Source organism: Crinia signifera, chromosome 3, assembly GCF_055691185.1.
Source record: "Crinia signifera chromosome 3, ASM5569118v1, whole genome shotgun sequence".
Classification (NCBI taxonomy): domain Eukaryota; kingdom Metazoa; phylum Chordata; class Amphibia; order Anura; family Myobatrachidae; genus Crinia; species Crinia signifera.
Genome location: NC_139219.1, coordinates 334,643,914 through 334,670,695, shown reverse-complemented (window position 1 = coordinate 334,670,695; position 26,782 = coordinate 334,643,914). Strand labels below are relative to the sequence as shown.

General features: G+C 46.1%; 1 protein-coding gene across 1 annotated transcript in view; it reads right to left on the bottom strand.

Moving 5' to 3' along the window:
- Nucleotides 1–1,039: 1,039 nt before the first annotated feature.
- LOC146064917 (vomeronasal type-2 receptor 26-like) overlaps nt 1,040–26,782 on the bottom strand; it is a 30,251-nt gene continuing 4,508 nt past the window's right edge. Inside the window, exons 2-4 of the mRNA XM_083178932.1 lie at nt 19,719–20,546; nt 5,481–5,604; nt 1,040–1,932 (exon numbers count right to left, since the gene is read on the bottom strand). Of these exons, the coding sequence (XP_083035058.1) occupies nt 1,040–1,932; nt 5,481–5,604; nt 19,719–20,279 (1,578 nt within the window). The 5' untranslated portion in view covers nt 20,280–20,546. The remainder of the gene's footprint in view (nt 1,933–5,480; nt 5,605–19,718; nt 20,547–26,782) is intronic.

The following is a 26,782-nucleotide window of genomic DNA, read 5'->3' as shown; positions in this document are numbered from 1 at the left end:
TCACCAAGCTTACCTTCCCCAAGTCAGTGCAAACTTATGGTACCCACTGTGTATGTCTAACATCTCATAATTCGGTACTTATGTATTATCTGGGCTCCCATGTTAAATGCACCCGATTTTTTCAAACCCCTACTATCCAACTACGCATGGAGTTGATTTTATATAGTGTGGCGAGCGCAGCGAGCCCCGCGAGGGGACGCGGTCTCATAAGAAAAACGGGAGCCCAGATATTACATAAGTACCCATAATTCTAATGTAACAGTTATGCAATGTATTTGGGAATGTGGAAAATTAGAAAGTACTAGAACAAGGTTCAATTGTATGCAAAGGATTTATTTGCACTCTCTGTGACACCTTCTTACTTAAAATCAAGTCATTATGTTTTTTTCCTAACAACGTGCCTCTCTCCATCTGTATGTAATATGTCCCTTTCCTCTATTCCCATAGTGCACTCTCTAGGTGTCATCTTCAATTCTGTCCTCCTTTTTATCTTTAACCCTACATTCAATCCCGCTCCCACTCCTGCTACTTCTACCTCAATAATACAGTATCTCCTGCATCAGACCTTCTTCAACCTTTAACACCCTCCTTCAACCCATCATCATTTTCATCTAGACCACTGTGCTCTGCTCCTCTTTGGCCTTCTGAACTCCCATCTCATGCCCTTTTCAGTCTATCCTCAACTCTACCACCCACTCCATTTTCTTCTATTCTGCTTCCATCCTACTACCAGTACCTCAACTGACTTTGTATCCTTCACAGCAAATGTAATAACCATCATTAACCTACAAAGCCTACAACTTCTCTACTCTTGCTACATTTAAACCATGGCTTCCTCAGTATCTCTCATATCACATTATTCTGCTAATGACCACCACCTGAGTTCCCTTAAACTTTATAATGACATCCTCATCCTGTCACAACTCATGAGTCATATAATAATAATAATAATAATAATAATAATAATAATAATCATTATCATTAGTAGTACTTATTTTTTTTATTGTACAAACACAGATTAACACAGATTATTTTCTTTCTAAAGTAGATGTTTTCTTGTGTTTAGTTCCGGTCTCCATAAGATAATGTAACATTTTGGAAAAAATATACAACCTAAAAGTCCAGCACATGAAGCTAGTATCGCAAAGATCTCCACAGCCACCATATATTTCCCCTTGGTGCTGAGATAAGCTGGGATCATGGTAGTCCAAACACTGCAGAAGACCAGCATGCTAAAGGTGATGTATTTGGCCTCATTAAAGCTGTCCGGTAACTTCCTGGCCAAGAAAGCTGTAATAAAACTAATGGCTGCCAGGATTCCCATATAACCCAGGACAGAGTAGAATCCAACAACTAATCCTTCATTACATTGAACAATGATCCTTCCCAGATAAGAATGAGTGTCCAGCTCCTGGAAAGGTGGGGAGATAGTCAACCAACTCACACATATTATCACTTGGATGGATGAGCACAACAATACTACACAATTAGACAATTTGGTGCTGACCCAATTTTTCCATGGACTTCCTGGTTTGGTGGCTTTAAATACAATATAAACCATTATAGTTTTTCCTAAGACACAAGATATGGCCACTGAGAAGAGGACTCCAAAGGAGATCTGACGGAGCATGCAGGTGGCATCTACGGGACGTCCGAGGAACAGGAGCACAGAGAGGAAGCTCAGCATGATGGAGACCAGGAGAAGGAAGCTCAGGTTCTTGTTATTGGCTTTCACCAGAGGTGTGTCATGGTGCAAAATAAATATAATAAGTATCATAAAAGTTAAAATACAAAGAAATAAAGATGCTATCAATATAACAACAACGATTGTGTCATTTGTGTAGGACAGAAATTCCAGCTCTTTGGGAACACACTGAGTCTTCTTCTCATTGGGCCACTCATGGTCAGCACACTTCAGGCATATTTCACTGTCTGGAACAATAAAACCACATACAGAACAGCTGATTAGTGACATTGGCGCACCAAGCTAAACAAACACTGCGTACATTGATACATTCTTACTGTAATAGCAGTTTATAGGCCTCATTTAGGGCCTAATTCATGTTTGTGTACAATGCCAGTAAATGAATATCAGCAGATTATGCGTGGGATGGGGAATGTTTCTAAAAGTTCTAGCATGCCCTAGTTATTATTTTAGGCCCAAGCAAAAGCTGAAATCGGTATTGTGCTAAAGATAAAATGCACTTATTTAATTGTTTGCACTATTTCCTAGTACCCACTGCCAGGGCTGCCATCATACATTGAGGGGCTCGGAACAGATCCATGAACTGCTTATTGCAGCTGGAGCACCAGTTGGAGCGAGGTAGCGAAAGCGCTGGCGACATTTCACATATGGACTTGGCCCCAAGCCTATCGGAGCTTGGGGACCAGAAGTCAATCAGGAGCTAGTGCTATGGCAGCTCCTGACCAGCAGCCGGTCCGTGAGTTCTGATTGGCTCACAACCTGCTCCATATGTAAAATGCAATCAGCAGGTGGCACCAATCAACACTGCTGCCACAGGAGGCACCTCCCCTCTGTTTGTGCCTGGGACACCAGGACCCACAGTACCCCCGCTGATGGTGGACCTGCCCATTGCTATATGGTTATAGAATGAGACCTATATCTACTGGCAATACAGCTGGGTATACCTAGCAGTGGAACCAACTTCCCAGATACTACCAGGCAACCCAGGCCTGGAGCCAACTGGTATGGTGTGAGTCAGAGTACCCTCTGACTGTATATCTTTGCTGATGAGCAAAAGTATTTTCATCATACTGGATACCACAAATACGGAGTGGGAGGTGGGCAGATTGTCAGCCCTCACAGTCCACGCTGCCCTTGCTGCCCTGTGCAGAAAGGATGCAGCAAAGCTGCGGCTCGCAGAGAAGTCTGGCATGGTCGAATGGTGCAGTAACCGCAATAGGGGCTGCCAGGCCGGAATCGCTGTTAGGTAGAAACACAAAGGCCATAGATCTGCCCTCCCAGCAATCCTGCTATCAAACACAGATCTCTTACTAACAAGGTGGATGAGTTGTCTCTGCTAACACAAGACGCAAGGTCGGCCACCGCAAGATCCTCCATCCTATGCTTCACAAAAACCTGGCTGGAAGACCATATCGCCGAATCCTCAGTGACGGTCAGGCTTCAACCTCTTCAGAAAGACTGCTAAACCTGTTATCAAGTCTGTAAAAAATTGGTCAATCGAGGCAAAAACAAATCTTCAGGCCTGCTTCGATTGCACTGACTGGACGGTGTTTGAAGTCTCTGCCTCTGACATAGATGAACTAGCGGATGCAGTCACATCCTACATCAGCTTCTGCGAGGACCTATGTGTACCAAACAAGCAAATCCGATCCTTCAACAACAACAAGCCATGGTTCGGTAGTCAGCTCAGGAAACTCCACCAAGCCAAGGAGGAGGCATACAGCAGCTGGGACAGGGCACAATACAAAGAAGCCAGGAACTCCTTGACTCGGGGTATCAAACTAGCAAAAAGGGAATATACAAAAAAGCTGACTCACAACCTCACAGCAAAGGACACTGTGGCAGTATGGAAGGGCATGCAAACCATCACAAATTACAAGAAAGCCCAACCACAGTCTGAAACCATCCATAAACTTGCAGAAGACCTGATCAAGTTCTACTGTAGATTTGAGCAGGCCGTACCTCCCTCACTCCATCACAAAGACCACCATACCCAGGCCCTCCACATGGACCAAAGGGAGGTAGAAGCAGTACTCAAAAGAATAAAACCTAAGAAGGCTGCGGGACCAGATGGTGTGTCGCCATCCAGCCTTAGGACCTGTGCAGCTCAGCTCGCCCCCATCTTCACAATGATATTCAACTCCTCCCTGGACTTGTGCAAGGTTCCTGCCTGCTTCAAACGCTCTATCATCGTCCTGGTTCCTAAGAAAACACCCACGAAGGACATAAATGACTTCAGGCGAATTGCCCTAACCTCAGTGGCCATGAAAGCATTCGAAAGACTAGTACTGAAGCACCTGAGAGAAGTGACGAACTTTCACCTTGACCCCATGCAGTTCGCCTACAGGGGGAACAGAAGTGTAGAGGATGCGGTCAACCTCGGGCTGCACCATATTTTACAACACCTCGACCACTAAGGCACCTATGCGAGAGTCCTATTCGTGGACTTCAGCTCAGCATTTAACACTATTGTCGCCGGCATCCTGCAGCCAAAACTCCTCTCCTTAGGAGTTCCAGGATCAACATGCTCATGGATGGTGGACTTTCTAATGGCAAGGTAACAGGTGGTCAAAGCCGGCGCCTTCTCGTCCAGCACAGGAACAAACAGTACTGGAGCCCCCCAAGGATGTGTCCTCTCCCCTCTGCTCTTCTCTCTACACGAATGACTGGACCTCAGCTGAGCAGTCAGTCAAAATCATCAAATTTGCAGATGACACCACTATCATCAGCCTAATCAAGTATGGCGACGAGACCGTGTACAGGCATGCAGTGGAGAAGCTGACACAGTGGTGCAGCAGCAACAACCTCGATCTAAACCCCACCAAAACAGTTGAGATGGTGGTCGACTACAGGAAAAAAACAAATGCACTAGTCCCGCTAACAATAGCCAACGCAGTGGTGTCGTGGGTTGAATCCTTCAAATTCCTACGGACAACCATGTCCAGTGACCTAAGATGGGGATTAAACATAACCACAAACATCAAAAAGGCCCAACAGCGCCTGTTCTTCCTGAGGCAACTCATGAAATTCAACATCCCACAGGAGCTGCTGTGTGTATTCTACACCGTCATTGTGGAGTCTGTCTTATGTTCCTTGATCACAATCTGGTATGATAGCGCAAGTGAGAACGACATACAAAAACTGGAGAGGGTAATGAAGACTGCGGAAAGGATCATAGGAACCGACCTCCCCCCGATAAGGGATCTGTTCTCATCCAGGGTAAGGAAACGTGCTGAGAAGATCGCGAAGGACAAGCTGCATCCCGGTCACAACCTGTTCGACATCCTACCATCCGGAAGACGGTTCTGGTCCATCCCCGTCAAAACGTCCAGATCCGCAAGAAGCTTCTTTCCGTTAGCCGGCCATCACCTGAACAATCCAATCAAAGCAAACGCAATCCCAATATCAACAGCCAAACAACGTGTCCCTACTTGGCGACCTGAACACCATAGTCGTAGCTAGAAATGAAATGCATGTAATGTCTTTATGTAATATATGTAATGTCCCGCCCCCTTTTCATCCCTGCTTGATGCTGCACTGTAATAAACAAAAAATTCCTAGTGTGCGCAAGCATACATGGCCAATAAAGTTGATTCTAATTCTAAATTCTAATTCTCGGCATGCAGTGTCTCATAGACTGCTAGCATTGGGCATCTTTTTTATTTATTTTTCTGTGTCCACTGAAAATGCAAATTCAACATGGTAGATACATGAAAGATAATAATAATAATGCAGGTCATTTTGAAGGATAAACACATGTATATCTAACTCATACCGATCACATTGGATATTTCCCCCTCGGAGCACTGGACACAGCTATAACAGCAGGAATACATAACGGACATCAGCACTTTCATAGCTCCTGGCTTACAGTTCTCTGAGCACTGAGACTTCGGGACCTAGAGATAAGAAACTTGTCAATGTCAATGTATTTCCTTCTGATGATGCACACATGCCAAGAGGAGGGTGGGTACTTATTTTCCAGGCCTGTGGTGGTTCTAATTCAATCTCTGATGCTGCTTTCCCACTGCAGACCCGTTTTAAGTTACAGGTAATCTTAAACAGTATTTAGCATTCCCACTGCAGCAGATTACAGTTTTAAATGCCATTTAAGTACCATTCCTATTGCAGGTAAAACGTTTTAGCTCTTCAAAACGTTTTTACAGCACAAATGAGTGCCTGTGACTTTAATGGGCTTTTCAGGGTTAAAAAGGTGCACACCTACAGTTGTTTTCACATAATAAAAGGAGGGGGAGGGGCCAGTGGTGCGTACAAATCCCGCAGCCGTCAACATTTGTGCTATGTGTCGGCTCAATTTAACCCATGGTGGACAGTAAAATATACATTGCTGGCCAGTGCCAGCTATGTATATATTACTGCCTAATAACTAAATCATTGGTGCCCAGTGGTGCCTGTAATAAATAGATTGCTGGCATGTGCCAGCAATCTATATATTACTGGCTTAGGATTCTCATTGGTGCCCAGTGGTTCCAGAAATATATAGATTGCTGGCATGTGCCAGCAATCTATATATTACTGCCTTACGATTCTCATTGGTGCCCAGTGGTTCCAGAAATATATAGATTGCTGGCATGTGCCAGCAATCTATATATTACTGGCTTACAAAATAAAACATTGGTGGCCAGTGCTGCTCCGTGTGGAGCAGGACGGAGGGAGGCGGGGCATGTGGCCGGACCCAGCCAGCGTCGCTAACGGCATCCAGCCGCAGCAGCAGCCAGCCGGACACAGCGGGGCAGCGTGGACAAGTGAGTATTAAAGAAGGGGGGGGCAGCGGGGTGTACCGCCGGGCTGAAAGTGGTTAATCTTTCAGCCCGGCAGCGTACACACACGGAGATGATGGCTGAAAAAATCAGCCATCATCTCTACCGTTTAAGATGCATTCCCATTGCCTCTTAAACGGTAGATTACCGTGTAAAACCCTGCTCTGAAAACGGGTTGAAGTACCGTTTAACTTTAAACGGTATTTCAACTCTGGAGCTTTCCCACTGCATCCTTAAACGGTATTTTGCCCTCAAAAATCGGCAACATACCGTTTTAAGGCTGCAGTGGGAAAGGGGCATGAGATAGGTGTTGTTCCCATTTGCAGCATTAATAATATTTTTCAAAAAGGAAAATATTAATGTACTCTCCAAAGTTTCTCGTTCATTGTTAATAAAGCTGACATCAGCCATTAAAAAAGAAAAAAAAAAAAACATTTTGTCTCTATGGACCTCTCCAAAACAGGTCATAGAATTTTTTTTTCTCTTTCTTATGGAATGGACGGCAGCTTTGTTGCAGAAAGAAAAATGGTGGCCAAGTTTTTTTTATACCTGGCTTCCTTATGTTCATACATACAGGAGCTGATTTTCTCCCACAATAGGAGAGTCCACTATTCAACGTTTCATCTTTGCTGTGAGGAGTGGATCAAATGGTGTTTGCCTAATAAACTGATACACTGGCTCCCAGCAATTTCCATTCCATAACCCAGTAGAGCAACACGACAAAAGGGGACTCATGGGCTCAGTCAAGGAGGAGAACCAGAGCAGACAAGAGACCAGCCTTAGAGATTGATACGGTCATCCTCCTCATACACAGTGGATAATGTTTGACACTGAAGGTGTCCTTACTTCCTCTAATACGCTGCCATAAAAGCTTATTTTGATCTGCATGATTTTGGGAAAAAATTGTTTCACGCGTGTTTCACTTTTCTGGTGTATTTATCCCTTGGCCCAGGACCCGGCTGAACTAGAGCATTTTTTAGAACAGCAATTATTTACAAACAAAACCAAGCCTCGTAAATGATTACCGCTTTAAAACAATGTCTGAGTTGGGCCGGCCTCCTGCACCTCCAGCAAACACGGACACTATTTCATCCCGACATTTATTCTTTTTAAAGTGGTGTCAAAGTACATTGGGCCTCATTCGGCTTTGATCGTAGAAATGCAAAAATCATTATTAGCCGATTTTTGCACTTCTATGTATGCTCAGCCACGAAGTGTCTAACTGTGGTCACATCTCAGAACTACATTTTTATTTTAGAGGGATATTAAGCGCTCACCCTTGTGGTGTGATTTAAGTTATGTATGATGCAAAATCAATAAAATACTGAGATGAAAAGATGTTTCTGTAAAAAGACTGTACTTATTTATTAATTAAACTAAACTAATAATGTATTAATATATAATGTAATGTCCTGGGCTTCTTCACAGGAATAAGGCCAGCGAGGTATCACAAGGGACTTGAGAGTGTCTTGTAGGGACCCCTTTGTACCATATTAATACATTATTAGTTTAGTTTAATTAATAAATAAGTACAGTCTTTTTACAGAAACATCTTTTCATCTCAGTCTTACAAGGGTGAGCGCTTAGTATCCCTCTAAAAAAATATAGTTCTATCCACAGGGCAATTTGGACATACCCATTTACTCAGAAGCTCCCCACATCCACCACTGGAAATTATCCAGCAACACCCACCAGATAAATTTGAGCGCTATCACTGACATTCTAGATTTACCACATCCCAGAACAATGCAAACATATCTTGAGTGTTGGAGAAGGAAGGCGAAGCAACAGTCCAGATATCAGAAGTGGTTCCAATTCTGCAAATGTTTCCATGACAGTTCTACTAAGCATTAAAGACTTGGCAGATTACACATTGTTATATTAAACAAAAAGAAACGGCGCATATCTGTCGGACCTCATTGTTGTAGTTTTTCCACATAATGTTATACGGCGTAATAGAAAAGTTTAAGTGTTTTCCATTCTCTTCAATTGTATGACCGACATGTATTATGTCTAAATGCTCTGTGAAAAGTTGCCAATTTATAATTTTATATGGGGTAACTACATCTCCATTGTTATCAAAAAGTGGATCCCCATCCATAGTTCTCTCATTCCGCAGATAACGATGTAGCTGTAAAATATGAAAAATATTTCCAAAATCTTTTCTGTACAAACGTGGGACAATAACATCTAGAACATCACTGTCTTCTGTATGTAGAGTAACAGAGAATACAAAGCACTGGAATTTCTATAAATACTTACACTCAGCAGTCCTGGCATCCGCAGCGGTGCAGAAACCACCAAGAAAATGGCATTGCGGCGCATGTGCACTAGACTCTTCGACAGTGCTAGGGTCTCCGAGTGACCCCAATTCCCAGAGTCTATTGATCTGTTGCCTAGAGAGGAAGGGGCCCAGATAGAGACTACAAAGAAGTAGTCACTTACCAACAGCTTCTATTACCTACTACATGTGTTCAAAGACGCAGCATTGGCCAAACTTTGGGAACATTGATCGGACCATGATTTCACCGAGCAAGCCTCTGGTTGCTAAAAATGTCCACCATGATTAATCTGCTGGAGCCAGTTCAATTGATTAAAAAGACACAGTTGCTGGCTTCAGCATTCTCCATAATGCCCAAAACAGTGGCGTAACTACTGTAAGGCAGCCCCAGCAGCCGTTTGGCAGAGCAAGCAGCAGTGGGGTCTGTTTGGGCGCTGGCACCCGCTCGACGCACTGACATGCTGCTGCCTGCCGCTGCCCACTGGCTGAGCACTGGAGGCGAGTCAGCCACAGCGCGGGTGCGGCAATGGCAGAGATGACAAAATTCTCCCACTGATTAAATTTACTGTACACAGCCGGCTATTGGCTACTGTGTACAGGATGGGCGTGCTAGGGCGGCCTGGGATGTGTCAGAGTCAAGGGAAGCATCAGTGTATGCTGGTCTCTCTTCCTCTCTCCTGCTTTAGCTTCTCCGTTATGTGATGACGTCACACGCTGGGGAAACACGCCGGAGAGGAGCCGGGGGGGGCGCCAAAAACTTTTTGGCAGGGGGGAGCAGAATTTATAGTTACGCCACTGGCCCAAAACACACCTACGTTTAAAAAAAAAAACACAGCTCCCCAACATCCTTGCCAAAGAACTTGCAGTCTCTCGATCACACTACATCACAAAACATCTTGGCAGGTGTGCAGTGTTCCGCAGACACATGCACTGGACACACAACATTAGCCATTGGCAAATTCATTCTTTGAATCAGGAAGATATCTTTAAAATTTGCTGACCTTGGGGTCCATTGTAGAATGATGACTTGTTCCCCCCCAAAAAACCCAGTACTTACTGCCGGTAACTGAAAATCAATAAATCCTCTGAAAAAATAAATAAATATAATAGAGAAATGTAAAACTAATGAACAGAGTTCCTTGCAAAATACAAACTATCGCACATGCTTCAGCCTAGTCTGTTGACTGAGGAAATCATACGTTCCCCCAATTTTTCCACTAAAACTACCAGGCATTATCAGCCAGGGCTGAAACCACTACTACCTCTTTCACACCGGCCTATTTTCCCGGATTGGCCCCGGGAACGACCTGGGATTAGTGCTGGTGTGAAAGGGTCCAAAATCTGGATTTCAATCCTGCTAGCTACCAGGTGCTCTTATGTCCCTAGGGCCATCTCATCGCATGGCATCACACCTCCTGCAAAATCGCATGCGATTTTTTGATCGCATGTGATTTTCTGGGGTGCTATGCCATGACATTAGGTATACAATAACATGATTGTATGTGCCAAAAATAGGTTTAATGCAGCCCCCCACTATCCACGTCACCCTGAAGGGTGGCGAGCGGCGGCGGAACTAGTCATATACGGGGTACAATGGCCATATAAAAAATGGCATATAAAAAAAAATCGCATTGCATCGCATGCCGCACATGCAATGCGATGCGATTTCCCTATGGTGCCGTACGTAGAAAATGTGGGCGCCGTGCTAGGAAACAAGTACCGATAGGTCTTCTTTAATTCACTTTACATTAATGAGGGTCAGTGTAAGAAGCTGGAGGTGCTGGAGTTCCTCTGAGAGTGGACATATTGTAACATAGAAACATAGACTGTGACGGCAGATAAGAACCATCTAGTCTGCCCCTTTTATAACCAAATTGTTACCTCTAAACCCATGTGATCCTCAATTCTGTGTAAGTATTTCCCCATGTCTATCCCATGCATGTTAATATTGCTCTTCTGCCTTATCCTCTGCCACCTGAGACCGGAGGCTATTCCACTTATCCACTACCATTTCTGTGATGTCATTTTCCTTAAAAATTTCCCCGGAACATCCCTCCCCCTGTGTCAGTGCATGTCCTTGTGTTCTAATTCTTCCCTACATTTGAAAAAATATATCTCTCCTGGACCTTGTCAAAACCCTTGGTAATGTGTATTTTAAAGTTTCTACCATGTTCTCCCTTTCTCTTGGTTTCTCCAAATTATACATTTGTTTTAGACTTAATGGGTACAATGTTTAAGTTTAGGACATGCACCATTTAAGTTGCCCTACTTTGTACAGTCTCTAATGTATTTATATGTGTGTGGAGATATGGCCCCCAGAACTGGACACAGTACTCTAGATGAGGCCATACCAGTGACCTACAGTACAGTATATAGAACTGGGCAAAGTATTCTAGATAAGGACATGGCCATACCAGTGACTAATACAGTACTGGGCACAGTATCTAGATGAGGCAGTGGCCATACCAGGGACTTATACAGTTCTGGGCACAGTATCTAGATGAGGCCATGGCCATACCAGGGACTTATACAGTTCTGGGCACAGTATCTAGATGAGGCCATGGCCATACCAGGGACTTATACAGTTCTGGGCACAGTATCTAGATGAGGCCATACCAGTGACTAATACAGTACTGGGCACAGTATCTAGATGAGGCCATGGCCATACCAGGGACTTATACAGTTCTGGGCACAGTATCTAGATGAGGCCACACCAGTGACCTATACAGAACTGGGCACAGTATCTAGATGAGGCAGCACCAGTGACCTATACAGAAATGGTCACAATATCTAGAAGTGGCCGCACCAGTGACATATACAGAGCTGGGCACAGTATCTAGATGAGGCCGCACCAGGGACCTATACAGAACTGGGCACAGTATCTAGATGAGGCAGCACCAGTGACCTATACAGAAATGGTCACAATATCTAGAAGTGGCCGCACCAGTGACCTATACAGAAATGGACACAGTATCTAGATGAGGCCGCACCAGTGACCTATACAGAACCGGGCACAGTATCTAGATGAGGCCGTACCAGTGACCTATACATAACTGGGCACAGTATCTAGATGAGGCTGCACCAGTGACCTATACAGAACTGGGCACCGTATCTAGATGAGGCCGCACCAGTGACCTATACAGAACTGGGCACCGTATCTAGATGAAGCCGCACCAGTAACCTATACAGAACTGGGCACCGTATCTAGATGAGGCCTCACCAGTAATCTATACAGAACCGGGCACAGTATCTAGATGAAGCTTTACCAGTGACCTATACAGAACTGGGCACAGTATCTAGATGAGGCCGCATCAGTGACCTATACAGAACTGGGCACAGTATCTAGATGAGGCTGTACCAGTGACCTATACAGAACTGGGCACAGTATCTAAATGAGGCAGCACCAGTGACATATACAGAGCTGGGCACAGTATCTAGATGAGGCCGCACCAGGGACCTATACAGAACTGGGCACAGTATCTAGATGAGGCCGTACCAGTGACCTATACAGAACTGGGCACAGTATCTAGATGACGCCGTACAAGTGACCTATACAGAACTGGGCACAGTATCTAGATGAGGCCGCACCAGTGACCTATACAGAACTGGGCACAGTATCTAGATGAGGCCGCATCAGTGACCTATACAGAACTGGGCACAGTATCTAGATGAGGCTGTACCAGTGACCTATACAGAACTGGGCACAGTATCTAAATGAGGCAGCACCAGTGACATATACAGAGCTGGGCACAGTATCTAGATGAGGCCGCACCAGGGACCTATACAGAACTGGGCACAGTATCTAGATGAGGCCGTATCAGTGACCTATACAGAAATGGTCACAATATCTAGAAGTGGCCGCACCAGTGACCTATACAGAAATGGACACAGTATCTAGATGAGGCCGCACCAGTGACCTATACAGAACCGGGCACAGTATCTAGATGAGGCCGTACCAGTGACCTATACATAACTGGGCACAGTATCTAGATGAGGCTGCACCAGTGACCTATACAGAACTGGGCACCGTATCTAGATGAGGCCGCACCAGTGACCTATACAGAACTGGGCACCGTATCTAGATGAGGCCGCACCAGTAACCTATACAGAACTGGGCACCGTATCTAGATGAGGCCTCACCAGTAATCTATACAGAACCGGGCACAGTATCTAGATGAAGCTTTACCAGTGACCTATACAGAACTGGGCACAGTATCTAGATGAGGCCGCATCAGTGACCTATACAGAACTGGGCACAGTATCTAGATGAGGCTGTACCAGTGACCTATACAGAACTGGGCACCGTATCTAAATGAGGCAGCACCAGTGACATATACAGAGCTGGGCACAGTATCTAGATGAGGCCGCACCAGGGACCTATACAGAACTGGGCACAGTATCTAGATGAGGCCGTACCAGTGACCTATACAGAACTGGGCACAGTATCTAGATGACGCCGTACAAGTGACCTATACAGAACTGGGCACAGTATCTAGATGAGGCCGCACCAGTGACCTATACAGAACTGGGCACAGTATCTAGATGAGGCCGCATCAGTGACCTATACAGAACTGGGCACAGTATCTAGATGAGGCTGTACCAGTGACCTATACAGAACTGGGCACAGTATCTAAATGAGGCAGCACCAGTGACATATACAGAGCTGGGCACAGTATCTAGATGAGGCCGCACCAGGGACCTATACAGAACTGGGCACAGTATCTAGATGAGGCCATACCAGTGACCTATACAGAACTGGGCACAGTATCTAGATGACGCCGTACAAGTGACCTATACAGAACTGGGCACAGTATCTAGATGAGGCCGCACCAGTGACCTATACAGAAATGGTCACAATATCTAGAAGTGGCCGCACCAGTGACCTATACAGAAATGGACACAGTATCTAGATGAGGCCGCACCAGTGACCTATACAGAACCGGGCACAGTATCTAGATGAGGCCGTACCAGTGACCTATACATAACTGGGCACAGTATCTAGATGAGGCTGCACCAGTGACCTATACAGAACTGGGCACAGTATCTAGATGAGGCGGCACCAATGACCTATACAGAACTGGGCACAGTATCTAGATGAGGCCGTACCAGTGACCTATAGAGAACTGGACACAGTATCTAGATGAGGCCGCACCAGTGACCTATACAGAACTGGGCACCGTATCTAGATGAGGCCGCACCAGTAACCTATACAGAACTGGGCACCGTATCTAGATGAGGCCTCACCAGTAATCTATACAGAACCGGGCACAGTATCTAGATGAAGCTTTACCAGTGACCTATACAGAACTGGGCACAGTATCTAGATGAGGCCGCATCAGTGACCTATACAGAACTGGGCACAGTATCTAGATGAGGCTGTACCAGTGACCTATACAGAACTGGGCACAGTATCTAAATGAGGCAGCACCAGTGACATATACAGAGCTGGGCACAGTATCTAGATGAGGCCGCACCAGGGACCTATACAGAACTGGGCACAGTATCTAGATGAGGCCGTACCAGTGACCTATACAGAACTGGGCACAGTATCTAGATGACGCCGTACAAGTGACCTATACAGAACTGGGCACAGTATCTAGATGAGGCCGCACCAGTGACCTATACAGAACTGGGCACAGTATCTAGATGAGGCCGCATCAGTGACCTATACAGAACTGGGCACAGTATCTAGATGAGGCTGTACCAGTGACCTATACAGAACTGGGCACCGTATCTAAATGAGGCAGCACCAGTGAGATATACAGAGCTGGGCACAGTATCTAGATGAGGCCGCACCAGGGACCTATACAGAACTGGGCACAGTATCTAGATGAGGCCGTACCAGTGACCTATACAGAACTGGGCACAGTATCTAGATGACGCCGTACAAGTGACCTATACAGAACTGGGCACAGTATCTAGATGAGGCAGCACCAGTGACCTATACAGAACCGGGCACAGTATCTAGATGAGGCCGTACCAGTGACCTATACATAACTGGGCACAGTATCTAGATGAGGCTGCACCAGTGACCTATACAGAACTGGGCACCGTATCTAGATGAGGCCGCACCAGTAACCTATACAGAACTGGGCACCATATCTAGATGAGGCCGCACCAGTAACCTATACAGAACTGGGCACCGTATCTAGATGAGGCCTCACCAGTAATCTATACAGAACCGGGCACAGTATCTAGATGAAGCTTTACCAGTGACCTATACAGAACTGGGCACAGTATCTAGATGAGGCCGCATCAGTGACCTATACAGAACTGGGCACAGTATCTAGATGAGGCTGTACCAGTGACCTATACAGAACTGGGCACAGTATCTAAATGAGGCAGCACCAGTGACATATACAGAGCTGGGCACAGTATCTAGATGAGGCCGCACCAGGGACCTATACAGAACTGGGCACAGTATCTAGATGAGGCCGTACCAGTGACCTATACAGAACTGGGCACAGTATCTAGATGACGCCGTACAAGTGACCTATACAGAACTGGGCACAGTATCTAGATGAGGCCGCACCAGTGACCTATACAGAACTGGGCACAGTATCTAGATGAGGCCGCATCAGTGACCTATACAGAACTGGGCACAGTATCTAGATGAGGCTGTACCAGTGACCTATACAGAACTGGGCACAGTATCTAAATGAGGCCGCACCAGTGACCTATACAGAACTGGGCACAGTATCTAGATGAGGCCGCACCAGTGACCTATACAGAACTGGGCACAGTATCTAGATGAGGCCGTACCAGTGACCTATACAGAACTGGGCACAGTATCTAGATGAGGCCGCACCAGTGACCTATACAGAACTGGGCACAGTATCTAGATGAGGCCGCACCAGGGACCTATACAGAACTGGGCACAGTATCTAGATGAGGCCGTACCAGTGACCTATACAGAACTGGGCACAGTATCTAGATGACGCCGTACAAGTGACCTATACAGAACTGGGCACAGTATCTAGATGAGGCCGCACCAGTGACCTATACAGAACTGGGCACAGTATCTAGATGACGCCGTACAAGTGACCTATACAGAACTGGGCACAGTATCTAGATGAGGCCGCACCAGTGACCTATACAGAACTGGGCACAGTATCTAGATGAGGCCGCACCAGTGACCTATACAGAACTGGGCACAGTATCTAGATGAGGCCGCACCAGTGACCTACTGTATACAGAACTGGGCACAATATGTAGATGAGGCAGCACCAGTGACCTATACAGAACTGGGCACAGTATCTAGAGGAGTTTGTACCAGTGACCTACAGTATACAGTGGCATTATTACTTCTTTCTACTTCTGATACCTCTCCCTATGCAACCAAGCATCTGACTTGCCTACTCATTGCTTACCTCTCTTTATGTCACCAAGTGTCCCAAGGCACCCCAGGGAGCCACGGCACACAGTTTGGAAACCACTGCCCTAGGCCAAAGATTTGAGAAAGTCGTAAAAAACAAATTAAGTACATTGTGATTATATCTCATTCTTAGGATCAGTTATGTGGTATTTGTTAGGAGTCATTATCAATGACTCATATCGGTCTTGCCTGTTTTGGGTTAATTTCAGTCTGTGTTGGTTATTGACTCTCTGGTAGCCTCCAGTGGTGAGTCTTTGCCATTTCAGCCCAGTCCCCTGTGGATAATTGATGGGTACTTGTTTCCTATCTGGGCGCCCACTAAGTTAATTGCGCACCATGCTATTCTCCGTAGAGAAATCGGATCGCATCGCATCGTACACATACACGATATTGAACGATGCGATGCGATGCGATGCGATCCGATTCGATTTCCCATAGGAAACAATGTTAAATGGCTCAATTTAGCCAAATTATCATTGGAACAATAGTAAATGGGCCAAAAACACCCCTGAACATTGAAATGTCCCCCCAAAAGTAGTTGACGCCACCCCGCCATGAACGTGAACCCGAAGCGTGGCGAGCGCAGCGAGCCCGCGAGGGGCGGCGGTACGCGTCCTCCGACCTTTTCATGCCCTACTATCCACTAGGGCGTGGAGTGAGAATAGAATAGTGTGGCGAGCGCAGCGAGCCACCGAGCCCGAAGCGTGGCGAGCGCAGCGAGCCCCGCGAGGGGACGCGGATACCTTCACAGGTAAACGCGTCCCTTCGCGGGCTTCCCAGGTGTCCGCTTCGCCATGGACACCTGGGAAGCCCGCGAGGGGACGCGTATAACTGTGAAGGTATCCGCGTCCCCTCGCGGGGCTCGCTGCGCTCGCCTCGCTGCGCTCGCCACACTATTCTATTCTCACTCCACGCCCTAGTGGATAGTAGGGCATGAAAAGGTCGGAGGACGCGTACCGCCGCCCCTCGCGGGCTCGCTGCGCTCGCCACGCTTCGGGTTCACGTTGATGGCGGGGTGGCATCAACTACTTTTGGGGAGACATTTCAATGTTCAGGGGTGTTTTTGGCCCATTTACTATTGTTCCTATGAGAATTTGGCTAAATTGAGCCATTTCACATTGTTTCCTATGGGAAATCGAATCGGATCGCATCGCATCGCATCGCATCGTTCAATATCGTGTATGTGTACGATGCGATGCGATCCGATTTCATTACGGTGCCGTACGTAGAAAACCTGGGCGCCCAGATAGGAAACAAGTACCTCTCGATGCACTGGTGTGATCTCGTTATCCTTGCTGGGCTGGAGGTCACAGGTATGTTGATTACCTGAGGCCTTCATAAGGCATCCTGACCTGTTCAAACCTTCCAGTCATAGCTCATAGTTCCTAGTTTCCAGTGCTGTGTGCAAGTCTGTTTTGTCTAAGCTCCTATTCTCTGTGGGAGTTTGTGCTAGCCTTGCCTTTGCCTTATGGTATCCTGATATAGCCCAGTGTACTCCAGCTAGCGCTCGTTCTGAGCATCCTGGACCCTGCCTTGCACGTGTCTAAGTGGTGTGTTCCTGGTTTCTGTCAGAGTTACCCAGTCCTTCGGTTTCAGTGCCTGTGCTGCTGTAGTTGGAGATCTCATCTGCAGTTCTACTGCTTCCCAGATAAGTCAGGGGTTCTCCCTCAGTCTACTTTTATATTGTGGATTATAAAACCTCTATGCATTGTTGCACCCGTATTGTTTATTGCATCACCACTGTGCATTGTTACATTCAGGGGGTTGTCACTCCGCATTTGGGTAGACTCTGGGGGTACCCCATCCTTTGTGTCCCTTTAGTTAGCTTTCCCCTTGCACTCTTCTCGCCTTGGCGGACACGTTGTCCCACATAAGAGCAGGCTGCATCGAGGGCGGAGCCGGCATAACCAGCTCCGTCGAATGCGGCTGTTATTGGTGAAGCCTAGCACCGCATGTGTCCGTCAACCACGAGGAGAGGCAATAGAGTTAGGGGTCAGGTTTAGCAGTACCCTCCAGAGTCCTTACAGTATTGGCTAGGATTCACTTCTGTTTGTCTTTCACTTGACTATTACATTGACCTTTGGTGGTTTGTTGACATACTAAACTAACCATTGGAATGTTACAGTCTCTGTCAGCATGGATCTAGCCCTGTTGGGGCTTCTGGGGTCAGTCCATACAATGTAGTGCTCTACACCTTTATGGTTGTGCTGTTGGGCTTGTTTCCCAACTCTATGAGTGCATTCTCTGCAGCAGCCCAATTTCCTTAATGTGAGATTGTGCTAGACCAGCTAGCTGCTCTAGTCCACATCCGAGATTTCTTATGCAGATATAAAGAGATATATGGTGGCAGATAAGGACCATTTGGCCCATCTAGTGAGCCCCTTTTTATCTATTAAGGAGCCCTACACTTCTCTGATTTGGGCCAATTTGATCAGATCCCCACGGATCGGGCCGACAAACCGTACCAAATCAGATGCATTTGACATTCCTCTCTAGTCCAATGGGTACTTGTGTATTATCACGGCACCCATTAAGCTATTGGCTTAGTGGGCTATTCTGCGTAGGGAAATCGTATTGCATCGCATTGCATGGGCCATTGTAAGGCCCATCCGATATGATCCGATTTTCCTATGTAATGTATTCAGTGCTGTTTTATTTATATTGTATAGGGTGTACAATGACATTAGGAATACAATAATGACATACAATGAGGTTTTAGGCACCCCCCCACTATCCACGCCACCCCGAAGCGTGGCGAGCGGCGGTGGAACCAACCATTTCATATCCCTACTATCCACATCGGCGTGGAGTTTATTTTATGTAGTGTGGCGAGCGCAGTGCGCCACTGAGCCCGAAGCGTGGCGAGTGTACACGGAATACATGTAAAGTAATCCATGCCCGCTCGCCACGCTTCGGGCTCAGTGGCTCGCTGCGCTCGCCACACTATATAAAATTAACTCCTCACCAACGTGGATAGTATGGGTATGAAAAGGTCGGAGGACGCGTGGATAGTGGGGGGGGGGGGGGGTGCCTAAAACCTCATTGTATGTCATACAATGATATAATTGTATAGGTAATGTAATGGCATCATACACCCTATATATGCGGGAGATGCGATGCGATCCCCTGGGGCTAAGAGAGCAGTGAATAAATTACATAGAAAAATCGCATCGCACGGCCGTTAAAATGGCCCATGCGATGCAATGTGATTTGCCTACGGTGCCGTACGTAAGAAACTTGGGCGCCATGATAATACACAAGTACCGTCCAATGTGAGGGCTTATTTTTTTTAAATGTTTTCATATATTGTAGTGTGTAGCGGTGCTAGGAACCTTACTGAGAGTATGTTGAGCAAAGCAAACCATGTCAAGGGATGAAGTATCCTAATTGGGGATCCTCATGCTCGACCCTCTACCACACCGACAGAGGGAAGGGGGCACGGCGGTCACCTCCTCTCTTAAGGTGCCTCTGATATGAAATTATAACACAGAGTATTGGATTCAGCCTCAGCTACTTCTTTAGCATAACTGTGACATAGACAGGATGTTACATTACCTGTGGTACAAAAATATTTACCTGATGTCTATAGGCATTGGAAGGAGGGTTTCTATGGGGAGACTGTTCCCCTAGGTACATGTGCATATTATGTAATGCGTGGGCCATGGAATAAACCGCCTTATATACTTTATCAGTCAGTCCTGGGCATAAATGGTGAATGGTTATGAAATCTGTTATACGCTCTGTCCCGGGACACTTGTAAAGTGATATATTATATAGTTCGCTATATAACTGATTCGTTTTTCTATCTCTTGACAAACATCTCTTCGCAATTAACCATATATGTTCTAGTAACTTGTCCTCAGGGTGATTTATGGGCTGGTAACTGTCATAGAAACTTCTCATGTCCAGCATGGGGAAAACTTTAGGTTCAATGGACAAACTTCCGTTAAATACATCCATGTAATGTTCTGCTAGAAAAAATATTGAGGTAAACGTTGGACCAAACACTAAGGTCTTATCCATGAGCGCACCTCTCACAGCTGTAATAAAATCAGCTAAAAATGAAGAGTATGTCCCGCAGAGTATTATAACCTGGGCAGATGACTTTCTTATAATTTCAGCTCTCTTCTTATTCATTTCATCCAAGACAAGCAATTTAGAATACTTTATTTTTATTGTGTAGGCAACACAGATGCTCCTGAGAGTCAGATATTCTGTCAGGAGCTGAGTTTCTTCATTACCACTGTCATCATCAGAAGCTAAAACTCCAACCCAGGTCCAGCCAAAGAACTTGATCAGATGTGACAGCTCGGAGTAACTGGTCTGGTCACTTTGCACTGTGCGGTAAAACGTTGGGTAGAGGTGGCGGTCACTGAGAAGATGACTGGTTCCACCATAGCTGATCTACACAAAGCAGAAAAGTTTGAAGAAAACAGTTTAAGTCCAACATGATGCGACGAACATTACAATCTGTCCCTTAATGACCCTTATGACCTGAATTTGTCTTAAAAACATTTTGAATATGGAAAGTGTGGCATTCAAAAAATAACATTAGCTGCTTTATCTCTATAATATCCCTGGTGTCTACCCGGGTCGGCGCGCAGTGTGAAATGGACATTTTCAATATCCGGTATCCCGGCAATCCGAGTCGAGATAAGAGAAGTGTTATTCCTGGGTCGGACTCTGGGTCAGGTTGCTGGGCAGTGTGCAACATGGGCCCCACTCACTTCTTTTTAGGAGGGAGCAGCTTCGCCTCAGTGCTGCCTCCTCCCCAGTCCCCGGGTGACATCAGCGATCTGGCAATAAGCCGGGTTGCTGTGAGCAGCTAAATGCTGCAAGTGCCGGGTCGTTCCCAGGATGGACCTGTGTCCAAATGTGAATGTGCAATGTGAAAGGTGCATTCATTTGTTTGTTCATCCTATACTTAAAGACACTAACTGCAACTGAAAGGAACTTGATAGATAAAGCTGTAAAATATGGATCAGTTAAAGAACCTGACATCTTTGATCTGTTTTCTGAGTTAAATCGATATGTTAGTGTCCCGTGTAGAAGGAGATATTTTATCAATAAATCACTAAGACAAAAGGGTAAAGTTGCTATTACCAATTATATTGGATATATTAGACAATGAGGCTATTGATACTCGATGTGAACTAAATGCTGTGGGTTCCCCCTCTCAGGTAATTAAATAATTAATCCTTGATAATAATACACATCAATTTTACAAATACAGGTATACGGAGCAATCAGACGTTACCCTGGATTTTCAGAGTTTATGAGAAAATCCCTTTGGGAATAATAAAAATGGTAACAAAAATGGAAGGAAATGCTTCAAGGATAATGAGAGGAGGTCCTTGAAAAGCCTGATGAAGAATGATTCCATTACAATAAGAGCATTTGGTAAGGTGAGGTACCATTATTCAGAATTAAGCATATTATGTTACTAAAGCCTAAATACAATTCTGTCTAACCCATCCTCTCTCCCCCCTACCCCAATGAGGCATCCTCTCTCCCCCTACCCCAATGAGGCATCCTCTCTCCCCCTACCCCAATGAGGCATCCTCTCTCCCCCTACCCCAATGAGGCATCCTCTCTCCCCCTATCCCAATGAGACACCCTCTCTCCCCCCTACCCCAATGAGGCATCCTCTCTCCCCCCTACCCCAATAAGGCATCCTCTCTCCCCCTACCCCAATGAGGCATCCTCTCTCCCCCCTACCCCAATGAGGCATCCTCTCTCCCCCCTACCCCAATGAGGCATCCTCTCTCCCCCCTACCCCAATGAGACATCCTCTCTCCCCCTACCCCAATGAGGAATCCTCTCTCCCCCCTACCCCAATGAGGCATCCTCTCTCCCCCCTACCCCAATGAGGCATCCTCTCTCCCCCTACCCCAATGAGGCATCCTCTCTCCCCCCCTACCCCAATGAGGCATCCTCTCTCCCCCTACCCCAATGAGGCATCCTCTCTCCCCCCTACCCCAATGAGGCATCCTCTCTCCCCCCTACCCCAATGAGGCATCCTCTCTCCCCCTACCCCAATGAGGCACCCTTTCTCCCCCTACCCCAATGAGGCATCCTCTCTCCCCCCTACCCCAATGAGGCATCCTCTCTCCCCCTACCCCAATGAGGCATCCTCTCTCCCCCCCTACCCCAATGAGGCATCCTCTCTCCCCCTACCCCAATGAGGCATCCTCTCTCCCCCCTACCCCAATGAGGCATCCTCTCTCCCCCCTACCCCAATGAGGCATCCTCTCTCCCCCTACCCCAATGAGGCGTCCTCTCTCCCCCCTACCCCAATGAGGCATCCTCTCTCCCCCCTACACTATTGTCCTGCATAGAACATAATAAAGCCCAGTTCTATTTCCATCCGTGTTCCCGACACGTGAACGTTCCCCCAGCCCCCCCCTTGTCTACACTGAGATCAGCAGCGTGGTCCCTGCGGCAAATGGGAACTACTAGTTCCCATTTGCCGCAGGGACCACACCACTGACTTCACATAAGCCGCAGGGACCCCCTGCCCGCCAGTGCTACTGACCTGACCCTGCTGCCTGGATCCCTTCCATGCGCTGCCTAGGTGGGGGGGGGGGGGAATACACTCAGTGCAAGCAGCAGTTATTGTAGACAGTGGTGGTGGTGGGGGGGGGTACCTGGGGGAACATCCACGTGTTGGGAATATGGATGGAAAAAGAACTGGGCTTTATCATGTTCAATACAAAGGGGAAGAGAGGATGCCTCATTGGGGGGGGGGGGGGGGGGGAGAGGATGCCTCAGTGGGGGTGGGTGGGTTTTTAAATGCCTCCATTGGGGAAGGGGGTTGGAAATGCCTGCACAGTACGGAATGCTTTCAGACCACAAAAACGGCATTGAAATATTAAAATACTGGTTCATATATGCGGTGCGAAAGGGGTTAAGAGCTGCCTGATCCGTTTTTAGAAACATTTAAAAATACCGGGTCCATGCCGTTTTTGTTTCGTATATGGGACTCTTAGAGGAATTATACATTTGGTGGGAGTCCTTTTATGTCAAACTAAGTTCTCAATGTTTTATTGAAGATCTTTTCATTATTTGGATATTTACATTTTCACTTTTCCCTCCACCAAATTCCAATTCTTTTGGGTAACATTTCAGGAGCACCCCTCATCTTACTCACTATGCTTTCGTGGATATTGTCCTTCAAATAAGAGAAGATAGAATCATACCCCTGCCCCATATAAAAGAGGTCGATAAAAACGGCCTCCTTATCTACTCCACTTGTCATTATCAGGATTGATTAGTAAATATCCCTTGAGGGAAATATTTCAGAATTTACTGTAGATACAATTGTACTAAAGATACTCAAATGAGATAACCCCAATTGAATTGGTATTCTGGTACGCTATATAAAGTGGGTAAGAGCCAACCTAAAGTGGATACATTTATAGGTTACTGTGGACGCTGCTGGACATATGTTTTGCTTTTATATTTAATTTGAATATTGATTTTTAAGATTATTATTTTTTATCTTTATAATAAATTGTTATCTATGTGTGCAAATATACATGTGAAATGTTAATACATTTTTTTATCAACTCAGTGCGCTCTCTTAAATTATAAATATTTTGTTTTCCTTGTTGAATTTGATAATTCATGTGTCAGCAGCCCGACATTAAATTAAAACTTTAGCTAATCCATAATTATATTAATTATTTTATGCTTTAAATTATACATATAGCCTTATATTTATTTGTGCGGGATATATACTTTGTGTATATATTTTTTGTAGCAACAGTGGAACCGTCCCGAGACACCAGCAACTTTTTAGGGAATCCCCAGTGACAGGGGATGTTGGCCTTCCTGAGGACTGATGTGATTGATTGGAAGGAACGTCTTTTAAGTACTGTAGCCGCAGATAGGTCACCAACGAGTTGAAGGTCTTGCCGCTTTCAGTAAAGCTTCCTTGATGTGATAGTAATGCATTTTCATAAGCACATCTCTATGTGCACTGTCCGGGGCAGCTCGATCTTTCGTCAGTCTATGTATCCTGTCAATAAGGAGATCCACTGAAGAAACAAGTGGGAGGAGTTTCCTAAACAGATCCATGGCATAATCGTGCAAGCTGCTGTTTGAAACAGTCTCCGGAATGCCCCACAATTTTGGATTACAGCGCCGGGATCTGTCCTCTAAATCAGCAACTTTGTCCCGCAGCAACTTGACTTCCGCTTCAAGGGTGTCATGTGAGTCTATCAACCCATTATGAGAGGCGACAACCTCCTCCATCTTGGTCCCAAGAGGGTCCGTGCGGCTACCCAGTTCATCCACAGCGTGCTGACAATTCTGTACTGCAGCTCGCATTTCCGCTGTGACTTCATTCTAAAAACTTGTAAATAGGAGCTTCAAGGTGCCAACTGTAAGAGCATCTGTGTCTCTAACAGGGTCACACGTTGGGCTGAAGGTAAAGCAGCTGCCTGCAGGAAAGCAAGATGGCCACTGCAGCAGCAGAGGAGAGCCAGGGGAGATATCAATGTTGCCTGTAGCCTCCTCACCTTCCAGCCCTCAGTGCAGCCAGTGCAGGGCAGTCCAGTAGCGTGTGTGCTTCCACGAGAGGGGCTCCGGCGCTAGTGACTGATGTACAGGCCACCAGCAGTGTCGACTGGATGGGTGCGTGGCACTTCCGTCCCTGAGCCTGGATCCTGGCTAGCTGCCTCATCAGAGGCCTCGGCTTCAGTGGGGGAGAAGGCTACAACCCGCAGAGACACAGAACTGTGTCCCCCGGCTTCGCAGTACGTCTCTAACTGCTCTCTGAGCTGGCAGTAAGCAGTGCAAGGTGTCCTGGACACTAATTAGAGGTGGGAAACAGGGCTTTTTGGATTATACACTAGTTTTGGAGCAGGATATTTTGGATTAAGTGACTTCCTGTGTTCCCAGTCAGACCACGCCCCCAGAAGGACAATTTTTAAACCCACAACATGGCCATTTGGCTGGAGCGTATTTATGTTTCATGTGATTTTTGTCATGTTTATAGGGGATGCTTTGGCCAATTCTGGGGATGTTGGGATGGCCCGAAGACAGAAGGTGAAGGCCAATCCACTGACCTTAAGTCCTTGAAGGATGGGATATCTCCAAGGATGGGGGTTGAAGGATGGGATATCTCCAAGCTTCAGTGAGAATAACCCACTGATTCTGGTTGAGGGTAGGAGACCCACTGACCCTATTTTTCCCTTAGGGCACCTTTTGGCTCTGAGGCGGTTTTGGGAGTAAGGAGGAAACACAGTTTGTGAAAATTGAGAAATGGAAATGCTTTAGTCCTTATGTGCAGGTTTGAAAAATCTCTCCACTCTTTTCTTAGCTTTACAATGTCCTTTCAGTTATCTAAATGATCATCCAACCAATGAATATTAACTTTAACTGATGAAATGACTGTAGATGAATGATATACTTTCCATACCTGTGTGTATCCGTATACCGCCAATATCTGAGCCATGGGCAGTGTCGTTAGGGAACTTTGATCTCCAATAAATCCAGATAAAGTTCTATGTCCCATACAGGAATAATTTGGAACTGTCGTTCCTGATCCTGATAAAATCTGGAGGACACTTTTTACAGCTTTCTTAGTTTGAGTACAGGAGTCATATACGTGATATCCCAGAGTAATATTGGGTAACAGAGTCTGATCTTTGTTAATTTCCTCAATGACAAACATGAAAGTTAAAAGATATTTGTAATACAGAGGAACCGGCCTGTGGAGATAAAGTCATGAAACGCATGAGTGACTAATGACATCACTGTGAGTGACTAATGACATCGCTGTGAGTGACTAATGACATCACTATGAGTGCGATACACATTACACTCATGGAATATATATATATATAATATATATATATATATATATATATATATATATATATATATATATATATATATATATATATATATATATATGGAGCTGGTGTCCGGCACTCATAGATAATAAATGCTCAGCTTGCTCTGGTGCCCACCTTCCTTTAGGAAAATATATATATAGTTGTTGCTGGCTGGCACTCAAAGAGACTTTCATCCAATAAGACACTATACAAGTGTAAGTTTCTGGTGTCTTAATGGATGAAAGTCTCTTTGAGTGCAAGCCTGCAACAACTGTGTATATATATATATATATATATATATCTCCTATATATTTGGCTACATCTGTCACTCAAAGTGGGTGTCTGTGTCTATAACGCTCTGTTCCTGGACTTTCCTCTTAATGTGTGATTGCCTTCATCTGTGCTGAACACCTTTCTGAGAAATTAACCTGTTTAAAACAGGTGATGGCAATCATATATTAAGGGGAAGTCTAGAAACAGAGCATTGTGTCCCTCCTGGAGAGGGTCATGTTGGGAGGTATGTGACAGAGAACCAGCCCAGTGAGCCCACAGACAGTGCCAGACACCCACTGCCTTCCCATGTTGCCCAGCACTGCTACTCCACAGCAACCAGGTGAGCGCCCCCCTCCCGCGATTTGCGGCAAAACCTCCCCCCCCCGCACGCCCCCCCCCCCGCGATTCGTGGCAAAAACACCCGCTCCCCCGCGACCCCCCCTACCGCGATTCGCAGCAAAAACACCCCCGTGACCCCCCCTCCCGCGATTCGCTGCAAAAAGAACCCCCCCACGACCCCTCCCG